At 34.9% G+C, this 21,870-nt stretch overlaps 1 protein-coding gene across 1 annotated transcript in view; it reads left to right on the top strand.

Annotated features, from left to right (window-relative positions):
- LOC128588339 (bifunctional heparan sulfate N-deacetylase/N-sulfotransferase 4) overlaps window positions 1-21,870 on the top strand; it is a 295,881-nt gene that overhangs the window by 152,009 nt on the left and 122,002 nt on the right. The window contains exons 3-4 of the mRNA XM_053595091.1: window positions 4,747-4,834; window positions 11,400-11,554. Coding sequence (XP_053451066.1) covers window positions 4,747-4,834; window positions 11,400-11,554 — 243 coding nt within the window. The remainder of the gene's footprint in view (window positions 1-4,746; window positions 4,835-11,399; window positions 11,555-21,870) is intronic.

The raw sequence follows: 21,870 nt of genomic DNA, 5'->3' as shown, positions 1-21,870 counted from the left end.
GATGTGGGCCATTCTCACTGGGGTTAGATGATATCTCAGGGTTGTTTTGATTTGCATTTCTCTAATATATAGAGATGATGAACATTTTTTCATGTGTTTGTTAGCCATTCGCCTGTCATCTTTAGAGAAAGTTCTATTCATGTCTCTCGCCCATTGATATATGGGATTGTTGGCTTTTTTCATGTGGATTATTTGAGTTCTCTATAGATCCTAGTTATCAAGCTTTTGTCTGATTGAAAATATGCAAATATCCTTTCTCATTGTGTAGGTTGTCTCTTTGCTTTGGTTATTGTCTCCTTAGCTGTACAGAAGCTTTTCAGTTTAATGAAGTCCCATTTGTTTATTTTTGTTGTTGTTGCAATTGCCATGGCAGTCTTCTTCATGAAGTCTTTCCCCAGGCCAATATCTTCCAGTGTTTTTCCTATGCTTTCTTGGAGGATTTTTATTGTTTCATGCCTTAAATTTAAGTCCTTTATCCATCTTGAGTCAATTTTTGTGAGTGGGGAAAGGTGTGGGTCCAGTTTCAGTCTTTTACATGTAGACATCCAGTTCTCCCAACACCATTTATTGAATAGGGAGTCTTTCCCCCAAGCTATGTTCTTATTTGGTTTATGGAAGATTAGGTGGTTGTAAGATGTTAGTTTCATTTCTTGGTTTTCAATTCGATTCCAAGTGTCTATGTCTCTGTTTTTGTGCCAGTACCATGCTGTCTTGAACTAGTACAACCTTTCTGGAAGGAAGTATGGAGAAACCTCAAAGCACTCAAGCTAGACCTCCCATTTGATCCTGCAATCTCATTACTGGGCATCTACCCAGAAGAAAAAAAAAATCCTTTTATCATAAGGACACTTGTACTAGACTGTTTATTGCAGCTCAATTTACAATCACCAAAATGTGGAAACAGCCTAAATGCCCACCAACCCAGGAATGGATTAACAAGCTGTGGTATATGTATACCATGGAATACTATTCAGCCATTAAAAAAAATGGAGACTTTACTTCCTCGTATTAACCTGGATGGAAGTGGAAGACATTATTCTTAGTAAAGCATCACAAGAATGGAGAAGCATGAATCCTATGAACTCAATTTTGATATGAGGACAATTAATGACAATTAAGGTTATGGGGGGGAAGCAGAAAGAGGGATGGAGGGAGGGGGTGGGGCCTTGGTGTGTGTCACACTTTATGGGGGCAAGACATGATTGCAAGAGGGACTTTACCTAACAATTGCAATCAGTGTAACCTAGCTTATTGTACCCTCAATGAATCCCCAACAATAAAAAAAAAAAATTAAATTGATTTGTTTATATTCATTGTTATTTATACCTCTCCTCTTTTGCCATCAAAAGACATGAAAACTTCCTTTCTCTGAATTTTGAAAATCAAAGACCATTTACTTACACTGAAATAGGGAGCCTTAAAATCTCTTAAGATTTGCTTTTTTAAAAATTAAATCCATTTCTTTTTTTTTTACGAATAGAATTTGTCATTTTCATGCCCACATTAATCAAAATTACATGTTGGGAGGCTGTGTCTAGACAACTCTATTTCTTTCAGCAATAGAAAGCTCTGTCAAATTCATCATATATGTAATTAGCACCCGTGGATGAAAATCCTTTTCCCTTGTTTCTATGAGCTTGTCTTAGTAGGAGATCTATAATACAAAGTTATAAGACATCTGTGTCATAAAACATACTGGTGAAATGCAAGTTCTATCTGTATTGTTCACGTTATTTTGCGATATGGCCCATGAACCATGTTTATCATTTTACCATTTTATCATAATGTGAAAATGATACTAATGAAAATAAACTAATCCAACTTTTGTTGTGCATTAATGTGTACTTTTATCATACTTTCAATACTTGAATATGTATATGAAAACACAGCACCATGAGATACATAAAAATGAATAAGATTTGATGATAGAACTGCAGGTGCTTGTAGACTCCCGGGAAAAATAAGGTACAGAGTGGATGCCATAAAGTAGAAAGTGATGCAAGTCTTAAGAAAATAATTTAGAGACCTACTGTAAGAGATGAAAAAAGAAAAAGCTTTGAGATATCAGGGAAGGCTTTACGCAGAGACTTAAAGAATAAGTGGGGTTTGAGAAACGAGATTGAGAGCCAGGAAGTTTGCTAGGCAAAGACACAGAGAGAAATGTTATGGAGAAAGGTAGAAAGAGGGGGAATGTTCAGTTTACCCAGAGCACTTGGTGATTTGGGGAGCATAGTGGTGCATGTGCAGACACCAAGGCTACCTAACTGATGTAGAGAGACGGATGTTCTCAGGGCTCTGTGACAGTATTTACTCAACTCTCACTCTGTATCAGAAACTTGGCTGCACACTTTGCATGCATTATCCAATGTAATTCTTACACTAATACTAAGAAATAAGTATTGGCCATGGTCTTATTTCATAGATAAAGGAAAAGGTTAGAGATGTGAAATGATTGACAGAACTGAGTCATGAACTAAAGAGCGTAATGGACCCAAAGGTGTAGTGAACTTACTGCCTTTGAGAGTAAAAACAGAAGATGAGGGCAGTGCCTGTGGCTCAAAGGAGTAGGGCACTGGCCCCATATGCCAGAGGTGGTGGGTTCAAACCCAGCCCCGGACAAAAACTGAAAAAAAAAAAAAAAATACGGAAGATAGGAACATTCTTTCTTGGAGACTATCGTATTTTAAGAGCCCAAGAAAAACATAATGAGGGCCTGTCGAAAGCAATGTCAAGTTGATTGGGGAAAAACTTATTATTTGATCTTAACTAGTTCATTTCAAAGAAAGCACCAAATGTGTGGGACCACTAAACCAGTCTGAAGTCCCCACTTACAACTGTCCCAGCATGATCTAGATTTCTTCTGCAGCACTTATCAAGAATCGCAATGACAGTTTTTTAGGAGATGCTAAGTAGTTAAGGCAGAGCCATGACTTGAGGATGATCTTGATATTTTTTACCCTTGAATACTTTTACTCAAATAAAGGTAAATAGGAATTGTTAAAAAAAAAAAAAAGAATTGCAATGACATATTTATGTGAAAGGCTATTGAATATCTCTCTCGTTTCTAAAGGATGAGGTCTGAGCTTACAGGGGTCTTGCTCATTAAATATAACACCGTATTCATCTATAACAAATATTGTTTTGAATTTAAGAATACATGGTGGATAAATAAATACAGAATAAAGGATGACTTCAAGAACTCAGAGGAAAAGTATTTAGTGGATGGAATTGGAGTGGCAAAAAGAACAGGGGAAGGGGGAAACTAAAAATGTATATATTTCAAAATAAGAAGGCTCAAACAACGTGCACTGAATAAGCAAAAAAGTGAGAAAAAGGAATTCACAAAGAGAAATAATGCTTAATTTTACTTTGTCTATATACAGCATTTACCAATAATCTCACTATTTCAATAGACATTTTTAACCTCACTCTATTTTTAATATGAAGTTTGATCTTTCTAAAAAAAATGTATTTTAACATTTCATTCAATTAAGTTAAACTAGTGGGTCTGTTTTTACTTTGTGTATTTAATTGATAATATTTAAGTAAGATTGGCCATGACTATCCCCAGTATAATGGCAATCTTGTATAACAACTGGCTACAGAGCTTATTAATATTTTAGTTATTTTGCTTTTGCTTTTTCCCTCTTCTTTTTGTAAATTAAGCTAATTTGCAGGAGATCCCCTTAATTATAAAGAAATAAATAGGATCACAGTCTTTGCAGCAAATGCTCAGCCACTATGACCAATGGAAAAAAGAAATTGTTTAAATGTCTGGGTTTTTATTCACCTTAACAGATGAACAGGAGTAACCAAACTCAGTCTTACCATTACCTCTAATTTGAAATGAATTTATCATTTTTGTCTGAACAGAGTAAGTTCTTTTACTAAAATAATTCTACTGAAAAAAAGAGAAAAACATTGTGAATCAATAGACCAATAAACAAACTAAAACGCCCAGGGACATTAAGAGTTTTGAATTATGTTACATGCATTGACATAGGGATAATAAACATAGAAAGATGGCAGAAAAATTACATGACTAATTCTAACTAATTACTATCAGTGTATTCTTATCCTGTCTACAAACAAGAAATTGACGTAGTATTATTCTAAATCTAGAAAGTAGGTCAATGTGTGTCAAATTGAGAGGGTGTTTTAAGAATTAACCATATAAAGGATATCTACTTCTATTTGTTATTTCCTTTGTCACATCTCTAGATTTGTAAGCCATGCCCTACAAAATATTCATTATTTTTTAATTTGTAAAATAAAATCCAAGCTTTTGACTTAATAATTGTATCTTTAAAAATGATGGGGGGGAGCACAGTTAAATAAAATACTAAATTGCAGTTCAAAAAAAAATGTTCTCCTATTTTCTTACTTGTCTATATCCAACAATTCTGAGAAAATTTCCCTAAGGAAAGGAAGTATAATAATATGAAAGTCAAGAAATGTCTCACACAGAAATGAAAAATGATTTCATTGCTGTGAAGTTATAGAATTGCCCCTCAGCGACCCATAATGTGCTTAGGACTTAAATGTTCCATAATGGGTGTCCTTCAATAAGAATAATAACAATAGTAATTACAATACTTGAAATATGAGTAACAGTAACTATCAAACCTCCCCCCAAAGAAAGCTCATATTATTTTGTTTCATTCATGGACACACAGTTGCAAAAGAGGCATCCCAAAACTTCATATTTATTTTTCTAAAATCATGTTAATTTCTTATTTATTTCAGGCATTACTAGAGACTCAAAATTTACTGCGCACTCAGGTTGCAAATTTTACCTTCAACCTTGGATTTTCAGGGAAGTTTTACCACACAGGTAAGAAGGACCTTTGTGTTCTCAGGCAGCTACATATAAATAGGAGAAAGGATTTTAAATGTTCCATAAGTAGGAAAAACAGAATGTCCAGATCGATTATGGGAGAAACTTGGGTGCATTATATGGGTAGCCAAATCCAAAATCAATGAGCTTGTTTACTATGGAAAATACTATTAAAATCAAGGGCAAAAGAGAAAGAGAATTGACTTTTTCATTTCAGTAAAAGAAACCATAACCATTGTTCTGAGTATGATTCTGCATCTTGCTTCTCAGAAAAGAATAGGTAAAAAGCATAGTGATGATGATGATAGCACTGCAAATAATATCTAACAGTGTTTTTAAATTATCAGGTAATTGAGATATAGGATATTTTTGTATATATTATTTATCAGTTTTTGGAAATCGTTTTGCTACTTGACCTTCCTTTCCAGAATTTTTCCCTAAAAACATTATTTCTAATTTGGTCCATTTATATTCAAACCATCAAAATCAGGCTTCTATTTCTTTTCATCTCTATCCAGTCACAATTGTACTTATGTTCGGTTTCAGTCTGTCAACAATCTCTCCCAAGGTTGTGGGTATGCATGCATTACTCTGTTCTGATTTTTTTTTTCATCTTTTTATCCATCCTCACCTCCAGATTTTGACTTTTATTTTCTGAATATTCACATTATAATGTCTGGCACGATTCAAGAGAAATCTTTGTTCATAAAATTGATTATCTTACAACGGTGACAAAAATAGCACTAAACTCTGCATTGGGGCTTGAATTGGAAATACCTGCAGTCTACTTCTATCTGTGTATTTAGGCTGTGAGCTAAAATGCTTTGTTTAGAACTTTGCACTATTGTTTCATCATAGCATCTTAGTGGAAACATTTACCAGTATTCTCTGTGCATGCATGCAATTTATTGACTCATTAAAAATATCCTATGCAAAGGTAATCTTTATCATAAATGCAGCTTGTTTACTCCAAGAGGCTTTTTTAATGTAAAAGCTCAGCCTGGTTTATTCGACTATTGAAGTAGCAACGTCTTACTGGCTTTTTTCTCCTACTTTGAAACATATAAATCCTGCTTAAAGTAATAATAGAAGGGAAATTAATATTTAGACCACATTATATATCAATTGATTGCATATGTTAAAAGGACATTTTGCAGAAAGAGATTTGGGTCGTCATATCTGCACAGGGAAAGCAATTCCAGCTTACAGTTTGAAAATCATCTTTAACTCAAAAAATGAGTTCAGGCCTAAGATGCTCTGGCTGTGAAGTTATAAAGCAGATAACTGCAAAGGCGTATCTACTCCTACAAGGGGAAAAATTATGCGATTATTTAAAGTTCACAAACATTATTTTGTCATTTAAGGAATATAATGAAGGAAAGCTATTATTTTGGCGAAAGATATCCATATAACCGCCTTAGTTTTTATTTACCATTCATACTCAGGCCTATTAAACCCTCTGGACATTTGCCGAGTTAATGTTAATGAGGTCATAACACTTCCTCTTTCTTCTTTAAAATTTTGCACTTGTGCACAGTACACATGCACTAGGGAAAGAGCAGCTCAGCAGTCAGAATCACAGGAATAGTTACTGAAGGACAAAAGCACACACAAAAAGAGAGAAACATATTTTAACTATATGCCTTAAACAGATCTTATACAATCTATGTTGGAACTAATGTTAACAGTAATGGGAAATACACTCTATGCTGTTACGCCGTGGTGACAGTGTATGTTAGAAAATTGGGTGGCGCCTGTGGCTCAAAGGAGTAGGGCACCAGCCCCATATGCCGGAGGTGATGGGTTCAAACCCAGCCCCAGCCAAAAACTGCAAAAAAAAAAGAAAACAAGCAAAATATACGTATGTTAAATATATATGTAAATTCTGGAAATTTCATTTTCTTTTTTTCTTGCAGTTTTCGGCTGGGCTGGGTTTGAACCCGCCACCTCTTGTATATGGGGCCAGCGCCCTACTCCTTTGAGCCACAGGCACCACCCTGGAAATTCCATTTTCTTCTCCTAAATATGTAACCTTTATTTAATTCGTGCATTTACTTTACTTGTAGGATCATTGATGTGCAGCCATGACATATTTCCAGGGTGTAATCCTATTACATTGAGTACTTACTCATGCACGTGGGGGGTGGGGGGGTGGGTATCAAGGTTTCTTCCAGAGCTGAATTACACATTACTGATTCACACTATCAGAAAGACCTGCTTCACTCCTATCGAGTCACATTTCTGTATGCAGAGTCACTTTTTTTTTTGAGATTTCACAATAGAGAAAAATACATATATTGTCAACCAAGGAAGTACATTCCTTACCAGCGCACTTGGCTGTGATGTGTAACCATGAGGAGATGGCCTTGTCTCAATGACTGTCTCAGTTCTCTCCCAAGGTAGTCTGATTTCCCATTGCACGAGGATGCTGATTGATGAGCCTCAATGTTTAGAAGACATTTAATCACATATGCCTAGTGCAATAATGATTGATTCGGCATTTCTTGGACTGTTTCACTTATTTGTATTTCTCATGTATTCTTTTCTAATCAGCTTCTCCGTCCTTCACACGCTAAAGACAATCTCACCCCCAAAGGGCACATCTCTAAACTTTCCCTAACCGTCGTTCACCCATGGGTGGCAAATTAAAAAAGGAAGGACATAGTGCTGATTAAAAAAGAAAAAAAAATAGAAGCATGGAATTCTGAGTGAAATATATTAGTCTGGAAACACTTAGAGGTTGATTGAAAATGCAGGATGAAAACTGAACTGAAAAATGGAGATATTATCATGTTAAGATGCTTTCTAAGAAAGGGAAACTACACATTTTATTTTTCATGGGACATGATTTGTGGGAACAATCGCTGCTATTCTTTGTAGCTGAATATGACCTAATCAGTAATTAATTCATGAATAATGTTTACAAATTGAATTATCATTGGTCTTTTCCATGACAGTGTATTTTTCAAAAAAAAATAGCATTTTATATAAAGTCATTAACTTTCATGTGACATTAAGAAAAGTGTTATATTCTTCCTGCTTTAACCAATATATTTTACTTTTCTGTATAAAGTCTTAGTTAAAAGACTAGAAATTGGAAACAAACTGCGTGTGTTCAATTTCGACTAACATTTTATTAACTTTGTGAACACAAATAGGTTATATATACTTTCTGCACCTCAGTTTTTAATCTACAAATGGGGGTAAAAAATAAGGATATCGCTTTCATTTGAAGCAAAGCCTAGCATGTTGTAAAAGCTATGTGAGTGTTTATTATTAGTTTTAATGGTGTTTGTATAAGAATCAAATGTTGTAAGAAAGTAAACAGCAGAAAATCCACATGGGTCTATTTTCTAATTTATCATTATAAAGTTCTTTTTATTTAGTATAATATTTAAAATTGGTTAATTCTATATTCAGCCATATGGAACCATTATTTCATATATAATAAGCAAATGTAAGGCAGAAAATTACACAAAAGAGATAATACAGACACTGAAATTTTATATATCATATTTTAATGTTATAACTGTATCTTTGGAAAATTAATCTATAGTCAAGATTTTGATAAAATTGTTCTCATTTTTGTATACACAAAGAATTTTATTAGCATAATATCTCATAATACAGACTCTCCAAAAGTTATTACAAAAGAATGAACTCTTCACCTATTTCACTTCTAAATTAAAAACTTTTTATTCACTAGAAATCAGAAAAAGTGAAAGAACATAATATTTTAGTAAAATCAAAATGTGCTTTTAAATCAATAATTATATAGAGTCTAGATCAGGTTAGTGAAGTGAAAGTCCCAATTTGAACACAGATATTTTAATGATCTAGAATTTGTGTTTAAAGGGTCACATATGAACTGCAAATTTTATTTTCACACATAACTTAAGCATACTTTATGTACTATTACAGTGTCAAAATATAGTATTTTTATTTAGTTGGATTTAAAAACATTTGAAATTCTGCTGTTGTCCCTCACCATGACTCAGTATCATATTTTTTATTAAGCTATTTCCAGTGTCAGGGTCTGCCTCGTGTAGCTTTGAATTATATGGCCAGCATAAAATAAGAGAAAGGCTGACGGAAATTAATCCATGATGTTAAAAAAATAAAAAGAGAGAGAGATTTTAAATGTCACTCTCAACCTTGTAGAGAGGGTTTATAAAATAACATGATCTCTGGTATAAAAATCCCTGAGATTTTATGATCAGTAATGCATCTGTTTATAACAATAGTATGAAAATTTTTCTTTCAATTGAGTAATTGACCTCCTTTCTGGTCAAGTATGCATTATGTGTTTTCTGTCACTTGCAGGAATGATCAGCAGTGTTTAAAGCGAGTGAAAGCATTTCTCAAACATTCTATATTCAAGGCACAACAGGATAATTACAGGGGAGTGTGAGAACTGTCAATTCTTTCATCATATGTGACATGTAGGAACTCTTTCTAATCTTTGTTTCAATTTACTAAATTATGGCCATGAGAAATTTCTGTAGCATAAACACTTCATTTGAGAAAGTAATTAACTGTTCATCTAGATTTCAACATCTGATATTCTTAATATATTAATAAAAGTCAAGGAGTTATGAGTCTATAATACTGCCAATTTGCACTACCTTCAACAAAAATTAAGAATTCAATCCGCTCATTTTATTAATGGAACTTTATCACTTTCAAAACTTGTATTTCTTTATGCAGTGTAGTAGCATCACAGTGCCAAAACCCTTATGGAGCTTGGTGGGTCTTATACCTTTCAAGACTATGGTTACGTAAAACAAAGGCACTTAAAAAGAAACCCAAGTTGGCATATACTTCGGTGGCCATGTGAAGCTGCTAACGTTCACTGACTTTGTTAGTAAAGACTGAACTGAACTATTCATTTGTTCACTGCTCTGGGGAAATGGCGTGTTACAGATCAAGGGAAAAGGGGTCTAGTCCCTGACCTTAAGAAACATATAATTGAGGCAAGCAAAGTTACTAAGACTGTGCGAAAACATACAAATTCAGAATGCAGCAAGTATAAACCAGTAGACATTATTTTTAAGAGACAAGAGAGCCTAAATAGTTATCAAGTGCTTGCTACTTACAAGTGACAATCATAAGTACTATACTAAATTGGTCCCATTTAGACAGGAGAGCCTAAATAGTTATCAAGTGCTTACTACTTACAAGTGACAATCATACGTACTATACTAAATTGGTCCCATTTAGCCTTCACTAAGACCTTATGAAATAAGTCCTTATATTCCCTTATTAAACTAAGATACTGATATGCAGATAAGTTGACTTGTCCCAAATCACATAGTTAATTGTAAGTGGCAAAACTAAGGGCTACGCTCTCGGTATTGGACATCAAAGATACGTTTTAATAATTTCATGGCACTAGGAAATGTTTATTATAAGATATTCTGAGAAAGCTCTTAAACAATCTTTAATATTTACCCCATTAATTTAAGGGTAAAAATATTAAAATCAATCACCCAGCTCTAAAATATACTATGTTATAAAAAAATAACTTATTTTGACTTGACTTATTTTACTCTAATTTGATTCCACTTATATAATTATTTTGAGACCAGATAGGAATTAACTCTTATATTATTGGTTCAGAACATTTTAAAATTAAACTGAAAATTGTAAATTTGTATAAAGTATGTATGATTTTATACAGAACAAATATTCTTGGACAGCTGTAACATAATGAATTCCCTTAAAAGTAAATAGGTGGATTTTTTTTTCTTTTCTTCTGTTTTTTACTGGTAGCATAACAGTGGTTTTTCCTATGCATTAGGCACTGTTAAATTTTTTTTCTAATAGAAGAAGAGGAAGGAATATTAATTTTAAACTCTCAAGTAAGGTTTACGTTATAAACAGTAATAAGGTTCACATTTTAATTTTTATGAAATATCTGTATTGAAATGGGAAATGTTTAGGTATATAATGTTAAGTGAAGAAGCAAGAATGCAGGGTGGTGCCTGTGGCTCAGTGAGTAGGGCGCTGGCCCCATATGCTGAGGGTGGTGGGTTCAAACCCAGCCCTGGCCAAACTGCAACAAAAAAATAGCCAGGCGTTGTGGCAGGAAGATAATTTGATAATTTATCAAATTTTAGGTCAAAAAATAAGTTATCCAAAAGTAGCTCTGCTTTTAATTACACCACGTGTTAACCATTCTAAACAATGCCCCACAATTCTAAATCAAACAATTGTCTGACCTGGGGCCAGCCATGTCCATGCCACACCACCCCAATCTCCAACCTTCTCATCTCTCATGTCATTTAGACTATGTATTTTATTTCTTTCTTTCTTTTTTTTTTTTTTTTGTGGTTTTTGGCCGGGGCTGGGTTTGAACCCGCCACCCCCGGCATATGGGACCGGCACCCTACTCCTTGAGCCACAGGTGCCGCCCAAGACTATGCATTTTATTTCTTATTAAGAAAACACAGCATTTGATCTATGTATCAGGAACCTGAAGAACAAAATAAATTTGACAAAAATAGCTTTTAACCTAGTACAAATTTTTCACTAAAGCCATTCTTAACATTGTCTTTTACAGGGACTGAAGAGGAAGATGAAGGAGATGACCTTCTGCTCCGGTCAGTGGATGAGTTCTGGTGGTTTCCGCACATGTGGAGCCACATGCAGCCCCACCTCTTTCACAACGAGTCGTCTTTGGTGGAGCAGATGATCCTTAACAAGGAATTTGCACTGGTGAGCACATTTTATTTTTGTATATTTTTCAAACAATGAGTTGTGATCTAGCAGTGGTTTGTAAAATTAATTTACTGGCTTGGATCCAACACAAATAAAATAGAACAGAGTATCAGGATGAACCTCCTGTGTGAAGGGTACATATTGCTTTGTGATCCTTTGTTTTAGCGGTGTGTACACAGGCATGAGGTCCTGATGTGAAATTATACACACACACATATTTCAAAAAGTAAGTGATTTTCAGAAAGTTTCCATCTTCTGTTTTAATGTTTTGAGAAAGGATTATTTGTGTACCTATAAGGACAACAAACAGCACTTTGTTCATTGTATGCCTGGTGTGATATAATTAACCTCTCAAAAATCATTTGTTGGAAGAATGAAGGAACAGATGGGTGAATCTAATTTTTAGAACAATGACTCTTGACCAGTGTCTCAAAGTTTGCTGAGTATCCATTTCACCTAAAAGACTTTTGAGACACAGACTGCTGAGGGCCCCCCACCACGCCCCCCGAGTTGAGTTGCCCATTTAGTGGATCTGGAGAGAGGGCTGAGAATTTGCATTTTCACAATGTTCCCAGATGACACCCAAGGTGCTCAGATGACTCTTTGAGGATAACTTGCTCTGAGCCAGGGGTTCACTAACTGTCACCTACAAACATAATCTGATCTGCTGCTTGTAGTTTTATGATCCATGATCGTAGAACGTTTGTTCAAACATCTTTTTTATTAATCACAGAGTAATAATAGTATTCTGTGACACTTAAACATTATATAAAAGTCAAATTTCCAAGTTTATATTGAAACATGACCAACATGATCCTCTTACGTTTTGTTGCATACAACTGCTTCCACACTGAAACAGTAGAGCTGAGTTGCAAAAGAGGCCATGCAGCCAGCAAAATCTAAACTATTTCTGTCTGGACCAGTACTGAAAAGGTTTGCCCATCCCCGCTGCGGAGATTAATTAAGCCTTGTATCCCTTTAAGAAACTTAACAAACGACAGGAAACTTTTCCCCAGAAAAAAATGCTCAGAGCACATTCTCACATCTTCACTCCGTAGGGCATATGAGTATAATCATTAAGAGTTTATGAATCTCCCAAGGGCCCGGAGTCCCTGTTCGGAACCCCTGTCTTTCAATAGACAGTTACGACTCATTAATACTGTGTGATTGCCAATATCTTCATTATTTGAAGCTACCTTTTAATCACAGTATTAAGGCCAAACAAATATTATGGCGTTTTATAAAGTCATAAGTAGTTATCATGCCAATGACTCACCTTTCCATCTCTGGAAATGCATACATGAGACCTGCTTATACCATTCTTAGTAATAAGTAAAGAAAGCATAAAAGGCAGTTAAAATCATGGACGTGGGCACCAGAATACCTGAATTTGAATCCTCGCTTTCTATCGAAGGCTGCGTGATCTTGGACAAATTACTTAGATTCTTTGTGTCAGTTTCTCCATCTCTAAAAAAGACAGATAATAGTAACAACTACCTCATAGAATTTCTATGAGTTTACATATAATATGCTTAGAGCCATGGCTGATACAGGGTAAGCATTGATTAGATATGATTTAATCGATTATGACCTTTCTAAATACAAGTAAGTATGTAGTTGCATCTTGCTTTTAAAAAGCCAATTTTTTAAACTATGAATTTACAAGAGGTTGTTTTTATTTAAACTTTAGAGAATATCTAATAAATTTTGTACAGTTTCATAGCATTATAAAATTAAATAAGTATTTCCCATTTCAGAATAAACTTACCTTGAGTAAACATGCTAAATTATTTTAGTGTAGTTACCTTGAAAATAAAATGTGTTTATCACTTGGCTAACCCCTTCCCATTCCCCTCCATTTCCACTATGATGCCTTGCTTTTTAGGCATGTAGTTTATATTTCATAATGGTTGATTTCACCCGTTTGTGTAATTTCTTTTTTAAAAGCCATGCTGAGAGCTCGGGGAAAGACCCAGATGTAATTGTTTTGTAATGAAATGTTGAAAGCTATTTAGAGTCCATTCAGAGCAATTACATTTGTTTAGTCAGTGTGGCTAGAAACCAGACTTACACTTATAAATTTATTTTGTAAAGAAAGGTGTTATTATATTTTGCACAGTCAAAATATTACAACTAAAATGAAGTGCATTAAATACACATACTAAAATGATACTGTCCTTTCCTTTCTGGAGTTCAGCTCAATGAAACTCAAGACTCTTTGAGCAATGACATTCAGAACACCACCTCTACTGTCAACAAAATGTGACAATATGTGTGCTGTCCAGAGCCAAGAAAAATATTTCCTTTTTACTGAATTATTATCTTTTCACATCCAGGTGACACATTAAAGCCATCAACAGTGAGTATCAAGAGAGAATAGGATTGTGGAAAGCACTAAATGAGATATTGACAGGCTAAATTTTAGTCCTGCCTGCTAGTAATAAGTTCTGATGAAGTCGGCAACTTATTTAATGCCTTTTCTCCCTCAAAATGGTAATGACTCCCTATTTCACTCTCTAAACTGCAAACTTTTGAGATAATTAATTTACATCAACTCTTCTGCCAACCAAAAGCGCTGGACCAGATAATGGCACTGATCAATTCCAGCTTTAAAATTCTCTGATCATTTATGGACAACATCAGTCTACACATTTGGAATGAACATCTTGAAATACTCATGTAGCTGCAATGGAAACAATTATGGAAAGAGATTTTCACACTAAATGAGCAATTTATACAGATAAAAATCAAATGTTTCAATTCTTTTTTTAAATTCTGTTCTGACATTCCTCATTGTTCCTTGGTGTGACCTTGGCTGCCAGAGGGTTGTCAGTCTCAAAACCACAGTTCTCATAGCACTTCCAAAAATGCTTCGAACGTACTAAGACATATAAATAGTTTGATATTGATTATTCCAAAAATAGTCTACAAAAACCCCAGTCAATCATAATGGTTTCATTTGTGGAATGCCTTTGAATTCTATCTGGGCAGAGTTCATTTTCTTCTGTAATATATTTAAAAACTATGAAAGAAACACATTGTAAAACTGATATTTTTACCTTTTAATAAAGTTACAAGAGGCTCTTTAAATATAAAGTATTGTTACCACTTAATCCATGCCCACATTTGTGTATCATGTGAATATACATGTATGTGGCGTTATGTGTGTGCATGCTCTTAATCCATGAGCACCAATGTGTGCGGTGTGATCATGTGTGGGAATTACATATGCTTTATCCATCAACATGTATGTCATGTGCTCATGTGGTGTTATAGAGCATGTTAGTCTGGTATTAAGTGCAGCCAAGCAAGGCGTGGTCGTCACAAGATACTTAATATGGGAGTAACAGGGAGAAAAATATGTTTTCATTCGTTTTCCTTTAGTAAAGCATAAACCTTTGCTGCAATTCAGTTGCTTGAACACGTCAATAAATAAAAGCAAATCTTCAAACATGACAACAGATAAACAAAGGCTGAAAACAACTGGAACCATTTACCGACATGAAAGTATTTAATGAACAAGTTATCAGAATCATTTTTGATTTACCCTACAACTCCTTTTCAATCACAGAAAGAAGCCTGCCCTAGCTTAAACCTGCATTATTAATTTTATTGCACAACAGACTTGGAAAAAAGGAATGAAGAATTATGTTTTGTTGTTTTAAGTGTTACACATAGACTCATTAAAGTTTCCAAGCTAGTGGTATTTTTTAATCCATTAATAGTTACATATCATCCAATGTCCTAAAGGCCTAAGTAACAACTTTTCCTCTTCACTGCTGAATTTTCCAATAATGATGTGAGTTTTCTTTATTTTATTGAGCAGTCAGGTGTCTTATTCATGACTAAGATTCCTGAAACAAAGACATAGGTTTTTAAATTTTGCTTTTAAAAAGATACATTTGTTTTTGAAATCTATAAAACTTTTATCGTAATTTGACACAATATTCATGGAGGGGAAAATACTAACATTTAAATTGTGTTCATAAAAACACAAATCTATCAAAGAGCAACAGTGCAAAATCCTTATGTGCCATGATAGATTGCAGACTCAGTGATCTAAGGGGATGTCATGTTAGGAGGAAAAAGGCAACATGAGAACGGAGTTAATGTTACAATAAGATGAAACTGAGAGAGCTTCCTTTCAGTGTCCACAGCGCTCACATTTTTACTAGATTATGAAGTATACAGCATCGTGCGCTACAAAAAAATACAAGCTGTTCAAAAACTCATCATTACAACTAACAGGGCAGTTCATGGTAGGGAATTCAGGGACAATAAAAATATTTAAACTAAAGTAAAACAGTGAACAAATACTTAACAAAAGCTCACAAAAAGCGAAAAGTGTATTTGGGGGATTCAGTATTGATAAAGACAATCTTTATTCTCAGAAGAGTGGGCATATATGGGCATAAAAGATTTAAATTAAGTAACAGGAACAAAAAATTTCTGAAGCATAAGGGCATATTTATAAAAAGAAGAAAAATCTTAATACATGACAACCCGAATTCCCCTGGAGGACAGTATGCTAAGTGAAAATAAGCCAGTCACAGAAAGAGGAATATCAAATGAATCTGCTTACATGAGACTTCTAAAATTGTCAGATTCATAGAAGCAAAGAATGGAATGGTGGCTGCCAGGGGTGTGGCAGAGGAGTGGGAAAAGGAGACTTACCGATCGAGGAGCATAAAGTTTCAGTGGGTCAAGATGATAAGATCTAGAATCCTGCTAAAATATTGTATTTGTAGTCAACAATAATGTAACCTACCAGGCCAAGTACAGTGGCTCAGGCCTGTAAACCCAGCACTCTGGGAGGCTGAGGCGGGTGGATTGCCTGAGCTCAGGAGTTTAAGACCAGCCTAAGCAACAGAGAGACCCTGTCTGTATAAAAATTAAAAAACTACCTGGGCATTGTGCTGGGTGCCTGCAGTCTCAGCTACTTGAGAGGCTGAAGCAAGAGGATGGCTTGAGCCCAAGAATTTGAAATTGCTATGAGTTATGATACCAGGGCCACTCTACCCAGGACGACATAGTGAGACTGTCTCAAAAAAACAAACGAAAAATGTCTGCCAGATAATCTCATGTAAAATTTTACCATAATAAAATGCAATGAAGGGCGGTGCCTGTGGCTCAAAGAGTAGGGTGCCCGTCCCATATGCCGGAGGTGGTGGGTTCAAACCTAGCCCCGGCCAAAAAAAAAAAAAAAAAGCAATGAAATGAGACTTTTTGACAATTGCATAAGATCTTGAGGGATCCTGTGGGATACACACCATGTAGTACAAATATCTATGTAAATTACTTCAGCAATTCAGTATATTAGTTATTTATTGCTTCATAACAAATTACCTCAAACATAAAGACCCCAAGCACACATAATTATTTAATAGCTTCTATAAATCAGGAGGTTGAATAAAATGTATTTTTTTTTACTTTAATAATCATTTTGTCTCTTACCTGCTAAAGTAGTTACTTGTCTTCTAGTCTGATCTTCCATTTCCACTCTTCCTTGAGAATGAGATAATTTTTAGTTTACCTCATTTTTGATGTACTCCATGTAATCCATTACACCAATTCTCTGTACCAGAATGACCATCTTCCTTTTTCATTTAAGAACTGTGATAGAAATGCATCTAGAATTGCTAATAATTTCCCTTGATATGCTAGAATTCCTAGACTAGGTATTCAAATTAAAACGCGCTGTGGTTTTGGAAATAATTTGTTTATTGAATCTGTTATGTCTGGTTTTTCTATCAGGATTTTTAAATGCTAAAGCAGGGTAGGAAAAAGATATTTTTAAGTTTGAAAATGGATTAAATAGTGAGATAAAATGTTAATGAAATTTTCTGGGAAGACAGAGCAGTGACAACATGCTAAATGTTAAGAAAATGGAAAAAATACGGATGGTCCGGAATATAGTTAATTCGATGTATTAGAAACCTGTGATGAATAAAATCATGTTAGGAAGGAAGAAAATAATAAAATCATAGTGTAAGATTATAGAACACCAGCCAGTAAATATGAAGCTCATTCATATGAGTACTTAAATGACTTTGTTACTGCGTATACAACACTTGTTTACAGATGGCATTTTATTACAGTTTAAACGTATTCTTATAGCCAGTTGTGGTGGCTCATGCCTATAATCCTAGCCTCTGGGAGCCTTGGTGGATGGATTACTTGAGTTCAGGAGCTTGAGATCAGCCTGAGCAAAAGCCAAACCCCTGTCTCTACTAAAAATAGAAAAAATTAGCTGGGTGTTATGGCAGGTGCCTGTAATCCCAGCTACTCGGGAGGCTGAGGCCAGGAATTTGAGGTTGCTGTGAGCTATGATGCTATAGGACTCTAGTCTAGGGCAACAGAGTGAGACTGCATCTCAAAAATAAATAAATAAATAAAAATAAATTAAACATATTCATATGTATCCATATAGTCAATGGAAATATCTCTTTCATCATGTTTGTTAGTTTTGTTCTTTATGCTAAAAATGCCTACATTTCTCATATTATGTATGGTCCAAAAGTAGTATTCACAGATAACATTCATCCATCATTATATTTCATATTTAAGACAATATTGATTATCAAAGTACTTTGTACTTTCATGTCAATACTTTTGTGTATTGAGTGATTTATTGTTTTACTCATTTCTGTGAACAATGTCCTGAATATATTAGATGACTGTGTACCGAGCCTCACGTCGCATTTTCAAAAGACTTAAGTTTTCATTTGATAGGAATGATTGTACTGCACTATGGACTTGCTGTGGTGTCAGAATCTGCCAAGATTGTGAAGGCTGTTTGCTCCTAAACTGTGTTCCTAAAACTTCTGAATTTTTGTGTCTACTTTTTCTAGTTTCCCAGCCTCTTCCTTCCAGTACAATTTTGACAACTTTCCCCTCTAGTCATATCGTCTGGGTCTAGTAGCCAGATCCCCACCTCAGCAAAATGAAGTGAGCAAACTAGACTATCAAGGTTCCTGATATTTCTAAAATTCAGGGTGACCTGTAGATTGCTCCTAAAGTCACCATACACAGGGAAATTGGGAAATTGTAGCTAAATGTACCTTTATTTACAAAATGTTCATTACAAAAGTCTATAAAATATTTACATAATATTTCCCTATGTATTGGCCACTTCTTTATAAAATTTTTCAAAATAAATATTTTGTAAATAAAGGTGCATTTAGCTCTAATTTTTCACTTTCTCTGACTTTAGGTGACCTTAGGAGCAACCAGTGGGACACGTTGAAATAGAAATCTGAGTTGATCTGAGTTTGTAAGTTAGATGAAGCAAGCTTCTTAGGATTGTTTCCAAAGTGATTTTTGAAAGGTTCCAGTTTCACAAATGAGAAAATAGAGGTCCAGAACTTGTTGTGAGACTTGTATGGAATCACACAAAGAACTCACAAGCTGCCTTGTGGCTCCAAGTGTACCATGCAGGACTCCAAAGTAAGATCTGATGATCCCTGGGAGAAATGGATAATATTTCCCTGTAGTAAGATAAGCCAAATTGTGTGCCTGGTTTTCTTAAGGGCCTTCTCAGCCATAACCTAGGTAATTAATATAACATGTAAATGACCTCTGCAAAAATGAAAAATTGTTGAGCAACTTGCAGATTTTTTTTGCATTGAAAGAAAGAGATGCTATTTAATAAAACTTAGAAGATTAGTAGAGCCAGGTGTGGTAGCTCAGGCCTGTAATCTTCGCACTCTGGGAGGCCTGGGCAGGTGGATTGCCTGAATTCAGGAGTTCAAGACCAGCCTGAGCAAGAGCAAGACCCCCATCTTTAAAAAAATTACTGGGCATTGTGGCAGATACCTCCCAGCTACTCAGGAGGCTGAGTCAAAAGGATCACTTAAGCCCAAGACTTTGAAATTGCTGTGAGCTATGATGCCAGGGCACTTTACCAAGGGTGACTAAGTAAGACTCTATCTCAAAAAAGGAAAAAAAGATTAGTAGAGAAAATTGAGGTGTATAAATGGAATAATATTTGGTGTATTAAATGGCAGAAAAAATATTTTTACTTCTTTTTTACTAACCATTGAGATTAGATAACAATTTTACACATTTTACAAGTAGAGTAATATTATTTAATCGAGTTCTAAGCTTGCATAGTCAATCGTTCTTCAAGGTTTTCATCAATTCCTATTTTCACCACGTTTACAATATGAAGGATAGGATGAATTTTTGCCTGCAAATTAGAATCGGTATTTCATTAGCTATTAATATTCATACTGCTTAGCAATGGATTTAGGGAAAAATGGCTTTTTGTGTCATGTGTTATATCATGGTAAGCCCTTGACTTACTGGTCTGATATTGGCAAGTAAATGAAAGAATTTTCCTTAGACAGAAAATCTCTACAATACGTATTTGTCTGTTTCTCCTAACAGGGGGAACTAGAAGACCCCCACCCCCCAATCTTCGAAATACCTATTTTAACTGCAGCATCTTTTTTCTTGTCAAGCAGCTATTTTATTTCTGAACATGTTTAACCTCAAAGAAATAAATGTCATCAACAAAAAGCAGTTCAAATTGGGCTGCAGTGATGATGGAAATGAACTATTTATGTTACCCAAAGTACATTAATATAAATCTACTAAGGTATGCATCTGTCTGTTTTGGATCCCCAATTATTATTATTTTTGTATAAAGCCTTGGAAATCTTTCTGCTTTACTTAATCTCTTCGTAGTGTTATGCTTTTATCATAAATGATCTTTCAAAATTAACTAGAGGCACTCCAATTCTTTTCAAGTGCTGCTATATGAAAATATGCAACAGAGTTTTTCCCCCAGGGAGATAAGCTAATAATTGGTTAGTGTAGTTGGTAATTAATTTACTTGTTTTTAAGCAAGTTAATATTTTTCTGTATTAAATGTTATTTACATTATGCAAAACAATAGACTATGTACAAAATCCAAAAGAAAAAATGTCATGTTCTCTTGAAAAAAACACAACCTTAGCTATTTTTAAACATAAGAGTCCTTCCCTGTGTGGTGTGAGTGTACAATGCTAACCCAATACTTGGTTGATCAGTGTGTAAGTCAAGCTCAGATTCATTTTGGTTCAGATTCTGTCTCTGCCAATTACTCCATGAATTGGCAAATTACATACAATTCCTGTGCTTTAATTTTCAAATATGTAGAAGAAAGATGACAACATTTCCCACCTCATAGGTTTAGATGGGGATTAGATGCTCTGGCATATGTTCAGATACGCATAATGCTTCACAGAGTTACTGGAACCTAAGTGTTTCAGCAAGTATTTGTCACCAACACCATCACTATAGTGACTATCATTATTCTCATCCTATTTCTTCAAGAACCATATGATCATTCCTTTTGAAATAAGAGGCTGAATTTGCATAAAACAACCATGTGACTTTTCCAAGGTTGGGTAATATTCAAGTCGGAAGCAGAAACGAGACAATCCGATTTGCTTGGCACTGCTCCTTCTCCCCAGACCGCCATACTGACAGTGGTCCCAAAATGGTGAAAAGAGACTAAAATCTTCCCACGTATTGCAAGAAAAAAAGCATGGATGGCAAAACTTGTATTTGCACACAAATAAGTGAGAAAAATTAGAATTAAATCCACTTGAACTTTTGAAATTGTTTTTCAATTATGTCCAAAACTTAACACTTTTCGGTGTTAAAACTAACTTCCTCTTTTCATGTGTCAGTCCTTCATTTTCTCATTCCCTTCCTCTCTCTTTCTTTCCCTTCCTCTCTTCCTTTCTTCTGTTCCTGGAAAGACAAAGGATGTGGGTTGTTTGATAAGCACTTTACTTGATATCAGGGATGCAGGAATGAATTAGAAGCTGGGATTTTACTTACTTGGAGAAGTATAGAAAATGTAATAAAGTGGCCTGTTAGGTTTTCAAGAGAATGTACAACCACGAAAGACGCACTCGTTAGCTACAAGAGAAGGAAAGAATGACAGACAATTGAGTTGACAACACTTGTGAAAAATGAGGGGGGAGCATGAGTTAGAAAGCAGGCGTGAGAGTCAGAAAGCCCCTCCCAAGAGCCAGCAGTGTGGGCAAGAGCACAGGACTGTGTCTTAAATAACATTCTCTTCCAGTAAAATATGTATGGGTTCAGAACCAATGGGGGAACGACTGCCCGTGGGATTTGGCCTGCAGTCTGGTTTTGTATGGTTAGTGTGCTAAGAATGAGTTTTACATTTTTTAGAGAGTTGTAAAGATCAAACAATAAAAGAAAAAAAATGTGAACAGAGGAAGTTTTGTTGCTGTCAAAAGTTCGCCAAATCTTAACTCACGTGATTCAGAAGACGGCACACCAAACTCGAATCACGA

This window comes from Nycticebus coucang, chromosome 1, assembly GCF_027406575.1.
Source record: "Nycticebus coucang isolate mNycCou1 chromosome 1, mNycCou1.pri, whole genome shotgun sequence".
Taxonomy (NCBI): domain Eukaryota; kingdom Metazoa; phylum Chordata; class Mammalia; order Primates; family Lorisidae; genus Nycticebus; species Nycticebus coucang.
This window is presented reverse-complemented; position numbering and strand designations above follow the sequence as displayed.